Source organism: Geospiza fortis, unplaced genomic scaffold (assembly GCF_000277835.1).
Source record: "Geospiza fortis unplaced genomic scaffold, GeoFor_1.0 scaffold190, whole genome shotgun sequence".
Taxonomy (NCBI): Eukaryota; Metazoa; Chordata; class Aves; order Passeriformes; family Thraupidae; genus Geospiza; species Geospiza fortis.
The window spans coordinates 931,669-939,106 of record NW_005054328.1 but is presented as its reverse complement, the minus strand read 5'-3'; the positions used below and the strand labels follow the sequence as shown (position 1 = coordinate 939,106).

General features: G+C 36.0%; 1 protein-coding gene across 1 annotated transcript; it reads left to right on the top strand.

The window, feature by feature from the left end:
- Positions 1 to 141: 141 nt before the first annotated feature.
- Positions 142 to 6,827, top strand: CGAS (cyclic GMP-AMP synthase). Its single transcript, XM_031057103.1, has 5 exons — positions 142 to 221; positions 925 to 1,181; positions 2,025 to 2,270; positions 3,473 to 3,575; positions 4,232 to 6,827. Exons 1-5 carry the CDS (start codon positions 142 to 144, stop codon positions 4,572 to 4,574), a joined length of 1,029 nt encoding a protein of 342 aa, XP_030912963.1. The 3' UTR covers positions 4,575 to 6,827.
- Positions 6,828 to 7,438: the final 611 nt, after the last annotated feature.

The window sequence follows — 7,438 nt, the reverse complement described above, 5'->3', positions numbered from 1 at the left end:
CGGGAACGCGGGCCGGCCGCGCGAGGGCCGCTCTTAGCTGGCCTCTCCCGCCGAGTAAGGCTCTGTGACTGTAACTACAGCTCTAAGGATAGCTCTGTGAAGTAATCACAATGCATTACAAAATGATCAGTAACCTGCTGGATGGTGCTACGTGCGCTGAGTCAGAGACGCTACCTGAACGGTTTAGGCTGCAGTAAGCCCTGCCCTCGCACAGCACGCAGGTGAGCTCGGTGTAACAACACGATCCGTCAGGTATAGCACTGCACGAGAAACCCTGGGCCACGCTTTAGTTCATAGTTTTTCCAAAAAGCAGGAGTTATAGATACAAATTGAAAGAAGAGAAATTTAGATTAGAAAGAATTTTTTTACTGTGAGGGTGGTGAGACAGTGGTACAGAGTGTCTGAGGAGATTGTGGATGCTCCAAACCTGGCAGTGCTGAAGGCCAGGTTGGATAAGGTCTTGAGCAACCTGGTCTAGAGGAAGGTATCCCTGCCCAGGGCAGGAGGAGTCAGGACTAGCTTTGTCTCTAAGGTCCATTCCAACCCCTTCACCTTCGGTAATTAACCAGTACCCTTTTTCCTTGTTCCCGTAGACTGAAACTAAGTCAAACATAGGGACACTTTTTTTTTTCTGTCTAAAACTAGCTTCAGACCTAGCAGTGCATTTTTTTTCTTCACATCCTAAGTGCAAGAGGATGTCTGAGCATATTTATACATTAATTATTCAGAACAGCTCAAGAATCTTAAAGCTATCTTAAAAAATTAATAAGTTGGAGAGCTGGGAAGTGAGTTGCAAATTGCTATTTTCCACCCCAATGCACAGTAATCCTGCAATACCACAGAAATGAGCTCATATTTCACATCAGACACCAAGGTAGATGAAACCACAACTGGTATAAAAATCTCAGGAGAATAAAACCTAAGTTGCACATTGTCTGTTCTATTCTTATATTTGCAGATATCTGAACCAAATGAGTTTGACATCATGCTTGTAATGCCTGTTACAAGGATTCAGCTGGATGAGTCTGATGATACTGGAGCCTATTATTATGTATCATTCAAAAGGAGTCCAAAAGAAAAGGGTTGGTTGAAGTTCTTAGAGGAAGATGGAAAATTATCAGCCTTTAAAATGCTTCAAGCACTAAGAGAAATTATTAAACAGGAAGTAAAAAACATTAAAGGTGAGTACTGAGAGAACAAGCTTCATCAGGAAGTGGTAAAAACGCAGTTACATTGTGCATATGTGTTGCCCCAGTATTAAGAACACACATTTTCCTGCCAGTCTCTTTGTGCCAATGGAGCTGTAACCCCTCCTGTCCCCAGTATCTCAAGCTGGCTCTTGTGTTAATAATCACAAATGCACATAGGTAACTTGTTACATTATTAACTCCACTATGCATATTTTCTGTATGAAAATAATAAACATTAAGGGATGTATGCTTGCTATTTCCTACCTAACCTGTACATCTTGCATCTATCTGGAGTATACAAAGAGCCATTTGCTGAAGTAGTAGCAAAACAAGGAGCTTTCTTTTATACAGCACCTGTATTTTCTTTTATACAGTACCTAATATTTTTTATTGATCAGTGCAGAAATTGCATGCCAGTTATTTTTATAATTAAATATATATATATATATATATATATAATTATATTAAAATAACCCCAGTTAGGTTTTCTTTTTCCCAAAACCTTCAGAAATATTGTGGCCAGATCTCTTCACTGTGTGTTTTCAACAGGGAAGCAGTTAAATGAAAAACATTATTATATTTTTAATTCTTAGACAGTAAATCAAGCAAACACAGTAGTGTTCCCTGTTTCATAGAACTCTTCAATAGACCGTCTCAATGTTTCAACATCCTGTAGGATAAAGAACCATTGACTGAACCCAGGTATTTCTTTTGATTGCTTATGAGCTCTTTAGTAAAAACTGTAACATTCTTAAAAAAAAGTTTTCATCTTACTAATCTATCTATCTAGCTATCTGTCAATCTAACATGAAATATCACTTTCTTTGTTACTAGGTATGGAAGTCACTGTGGCAAGGAAAAAGGCTGGAAGCCCTGCAATAACTCTTCAGATCAAAAAACCTCCATTAGAAATATCAGTGGACATCATCTTGACTTTGGAGGCTCAGCAGAGCTGGCCCTGCAGCACGCAGGCTGGCCTCAAAATTGAACAGTGGCTGGGAACAAAAAAGAGGAGGGATTTCAGATTTAGATCAATTTATTTAGTAGCCAAGCAAAACAAAAGAGAAAAAGTTCTAAGAGGTACCTCAAATATGGACAATAATAAGTTATGAAATGTCTTCTCTACAACCTGATCACTTACAAGTGCTATAGAAAGGGTAGCCAGATCATGTTCAGTATTCCATCTTCGAGACACCTCATCCTGGATATATCCAGCTCAGACAACTGAAATCCCTCTTTAAAGCAGCAGATTTGTGGTACTGCTGTACCTGTCCTGTACTGTACTGAAATGTAAATACAAGCCCACTCTGCCAGGCTGTACACTAACCATTACAAAGAGCATTATATTAGATCCACTCCAGCCAGACACATGGACATGAGCCTTCCCTTGGGCTAGTACTGTGCTTAACAGCAGCTTGCACTCTCTTGTAAGGAAATTAGAATAAAGTTGCTAAAAACGCAGGGAACTTCCCCACACATGAGATTGCATCCACAAATCAGATACTTCTGCAGGAAGCAAACTGTTTTCTATCAAGATACATTATTTCTCACTGAACTCTGGTACGGCCACAACATTTTTTCTTCCAGACTACTGTCATGTTGAGCCTCCTTTAGTTTGCAGAAACATTCTGGTACCATTTTAATTAGCATGCCCATGTTATCAAAGCCCAGTACAGAAGTACTGATTTATTTGGCAATTTCTTCCTGTGCAAATTAAATGCAAAGAGTAACTGAGCCAAACAGGCAAGGCAAACTGTAATTCATGAAAAAAGACAAAAGTGATTGTTGGTATTAGAAACAGGGCATTGAGCTATATTAGTAATTATTTTCAGAAGCATGAGCAGAAGAACAAAAAGAAATGCTTTAGAACAGTCATCTTACATGAGACAAGCTCACAAACCTATTAAGTGCACAAAGAAAACACAATAACAGAAATTAAAAGGCTGTAGATTTCTTTGAATAATGCAGTTCTCTAAATCATGTTCAGCAAATCCAGGGACATTCAGAACTAAGCCTAATTTTAAAGTAAATCCAAACATCCTTAGGAATTTAAAGCATCCAAACAATTAGGTCCTATATTAATTACATTCCATTTGTGTTTGTGAAGCAGCTGGAGAGTTAAGGAGGACCTAACTGCACTCACTGAATTATAGGGTTTTTTTTAGTAGGGGCAAAAAAATTGTGGGTATTTAAGTCAATTACAAAACTGGGGTTTTTTTCTAGCTACAAAAGCTGATGCTTAGTGCTGTGTAACTATTTAACAGTCTTGTGCTTGACTTCAGGGAACACCTGGCGACTCTCCTTCTCACATATTGAAAAGGATATGATAAAGAACCATGGCAACTCAAAGACATGCTGTGAATCCAATGGACCAAAGTGCTGTAGGTTGGTATTTCACAGGAATATTTTACTTTAGCCTGTGTGAGCTGGGCTAGCACTAACACTGTTTCAGTTTAGCACTTAAGAATATGATCTAACAGTAATTACTCATAATAGGAAGCAAGAGTCTTTAAGGCATAATTGTTCTACAGCAATACCACACTGCATGTGCTTGCTGAATGTCTGGCTTGCATTTACCTAATGAAAGGTGGAAACAATCACATTGGTGGTTTAGACTCCAGACTTGCCTTAGAATGCAAAAATATGTGAGTTGTTCAATTATCTTTCCCAAATTCAGTTCTGTTTTAAAAAAATTCTTTAAAAAGTGACTGACTCCACTTTCTGAGCAAAATTTCCCTTCATATCAAGGCAATTTCTAAAATGATGGTGAGAAAACTGCTGAATGAGATCAAGATGAATAAATGATTTTTCACTTCCATGAGAACTGTTTTCCAGATTTCTTCAACAAGGAAGAACAAATCCCACATGAGATACAAAACCTCCTTAACAAGTAAACTAAGAAGTTGGTCTGCCAATTACATCTTGTACTGAATCAAGAAAGCAACAAGAGAATTAATGCATAATTGAGTTGAAATATCTGATCTACATATTTAGAACTACAGAGAAGATACCTAATATATATATATATTTTTTTTTAACAGGAAAGGTTGTCTTAAACTGCTGAAGTTTCTTCTAGAGCAACTTAAAAGGAAACACCCAAAAGAATTGGAAAAATTCTGTTCCTATCATGTCAAAACTGCTTTTCTCCACTCCTGTGTGATGTGGCCAAATGACACAGACTGGCACTTGGGAAATTTGGACCATTCCTTTCAGCAATGCCTGGGATTTTTTGTGGATTGCCTGCAAAAGTCTCAGCTGACTCACTTTTTTATTCCCCAATACAACTTGCTCAGCCAAGAAGATAAGGCAAGACATCATTTCCTTTCAAGAAAAATAAGCTATGAATTGAACAATGGATTCCCAGTCTTTCATGAGAATTATTAAGAACACTGTTCACAACAGATATCTAATCATGTTGACTTTACATATTTGAAACAAAAAACTCTGCAATATAAATGACTCTTCAGTAGTCTGTACTACAAAACCCACAACAAAATGACATGAAAACCACTAAGAGAAAAATCTATACTTCAGTCACATTGCTTAGCCATAACCCTTAAAATAAATGTTTTAAGTAATATTTACCTTGCCTTTCCAAATATAGATGTCACCTGCAAAATATCTTCAAGGTATACAAAGAACATAGAGAAGAATTTGCAATAGTTAATTTCCCACATGTAATTTCTGTGTTTCCAAATACAAAGGCATCAAAGACTGCATAAAGGAAAAAATGACAATTTTATTTAAAATTAAGATCCACTGCAGAATATCCAAAATACACTCCTACTTTCAGAAGAGAAAAAAATCCCTGGAGTTACTTTGACATTAACCAGAACAACTTCTCCAGATTACCTGGGTGGATATGAAGATCTTTTGCAGAAGACAATCACCAGCAATAGTTACCAATGAGAGAATATTTTACCTGAGTAATATGAAGTTCCTGAAGTAACTTATCCTTTCTGAGTCTTCAGAATTACTTTAGAAATCAGTTTTTTCATTGGGCTTTGGATGGGAAATAATCATTACCTAATATGCTACAACAGAGTAGATGGTTTTCTGCCAATAAGCATTTATTTGTATGATGAATCATGTAGAAAGAAATGCATCTTTCAACCTGTATCAAAGAGGAAGACTCTTGATATAAAAGGTTTCCAAAACCAAAATGCAGCATGAACTGGACACTTCTGAAATTGAAATTCCTATCAATTTCTCTCATATTGAAGAAACGTGTGTTAGGAAAAAAATATTATAATCATTCCTATTACTAAAATCGTGCAGGTGAGAAGTACACAGCATTTGAGAACTGCAAATAAATACATCTTTTGCTTCTACTTATAGAAGCCATGGGAAGTCCATATTTTTTGCCTACTTTTTGAAGGCAAAATAACTTACTGGATTGAATAATGCCCAGATTTACCTCAATTATGAGCAAATTAAGAGGAAAGAATATTTAGAGAGTAATTTTACTAAAGTATTCTTATTTTACTGAATTTTGTTTATTAGTTTTTATTTAATCATATGACACATAAATAAACACAAGTTCAGACCAAGCATCAAATGAAGGAATAACTCCTTCCCATATAAATTTCAAAGAGTAGAAAACATGCCCCATTATCACTGGGAGTCTGTGTGACAGAACCTGACATCCAAAGGTAAAGTGTGAATCAATTTTATCTGGAAGAAATAAAAGCTGGTCTTCAAATGTATTCTTTTTTCCATGACTTTGTTAACGTTGCTCTAGTAAATTCTGGTTTCATTCCTTAAGCTAGAATATTACATCCACAAAAACCAAAAGTGGGTTTTCTTCCCCAGTTAGCCACAAACAAGTACTTCCTGTCATGCTCTCCTCCATTACAAGAACATGAAGACCTCTCTCAAAAAATCTTGAGACACAAGTCTTAACAAAAATTACTACCAATGTTAAGTTTTAAAATATGAATAAAGAAAACTTGCTTTAGCAAACAAAAGGAACAGCAAACAGAGCAGTTTTCATTATCCTGAGAAATCCTCCTGCATGCCAGCAACATATCAAGGCAAAGGTACAGCATTTTGAAACTACATTGACAAACATTGTTTACAAAGAATAATCTGGTTCTCTGAATATAAGAGGAAAAATTATCTTTTACATTCTTATATAGCAATACTGCATATAACTAAAAAAAAACCCAAACCAACCAACAAAGCCACAATACTTGTTTTTAACCAGTAGACAATGGCTTTAGAAGTTTCATACATCACACAAGAAAAAATTATGTGAAAATAGTGTCCAAGTGCAAAACCAGATTTATTCCTATATAAAGTTACTCCAGTTTTCTAAGACGCTTTTGAGAAGTTTGTTTAAATAGGACAGGTACAGAAAACAATCAAACACAAAATGAAACTAATAAATTCAAGCTCATGGAAGCTAACACTAATTAAAATCACTTTCTCTGTTTCAGTAACTTCAAGGGACTACACTTATTTTGAGGGCTTTCTCCAAGGTCTTGGTATATCCTTTTCATTTTCTTTTCTCATTTGTGATTGTTTGTATCTTTCTGCCATTGCAATAAGCTCATCAGGAACTACCTATTAAGAAAGCAGGCAAAAAACCAAGGTGAATTTTAAATAAATCCAAACTTTCAGACTGCTTTATGAAAATGCTATTGATTTGTGTGCTCCCAAACTTGATTTCATTATTTATCTGGCTCCTGTCACTTTGCAGATTATTTTCTGTAACAATGCAGAGAGAAATCTTTTTATGTAAGATTGTACTGAAATACACTGAAAAATAATCATCATAGTGGATTTTCAATAATATATCTATGCTTGTATCACCATATCTGATGGCAACATATAACCAGCTAATTACAACATTATAGTTCAAACAGAAATTTATCTTTTAGTTATAAGGAACAGCTGGTAAAAACATCCAGTGCCACTTAAAGGTGATGTCATACTATATACATTTACTGAATGTTGATTTGTATTAAATTCCTTATGGAAGTTTTAAGAGCCTCTGAAGAGAAATTTTGTGACTTAAAGAAAGTGTTGTCATAGGAATGGTTCTCACATGCTTAGAACAAAGCAAAAAGATCAGGAAAGAGGGGCAGGAGAAAATGGTCAGATCTCCCACCACTGGGAGGTTGTAAGACCACCTTACCAAGATCCACAGGGATTTTTGGCATGTTTGTTATTATGTGGAAAAGGTGAATAGTATCGTCCATACACTCTCACCTCAGAGTTCTTAACAACTGAGGCCAGATGTGAAG

What these genes read in the sequence shown, in the direction of transcription:
- CGAS (XM_031057103.1), top strand. Translation starts at nt 142, where the DNA reads ATGGTGCTACGTGCGCTGAGTCAGAGACGCTACCTGAACGGTTTAGGC. An exon ending in TGCCCTCGCACAGCACGCAG is followed by an intron (nt 222 to 924) that starts GTGAGCTCGGTG and finishes ATAAAACCTAAG; the next exon opens with TTGCACATTGTCTGTTCTAT. An exon ending in AATGGACCAAAGTGCTGTAG is followed by an intron (nt 3,576 to 4,231) that starts GTTGGTATTTCA and finishes TTTTTTTAACAG; the next exon opens with GAAAGGTTGTCTTAAACTGC.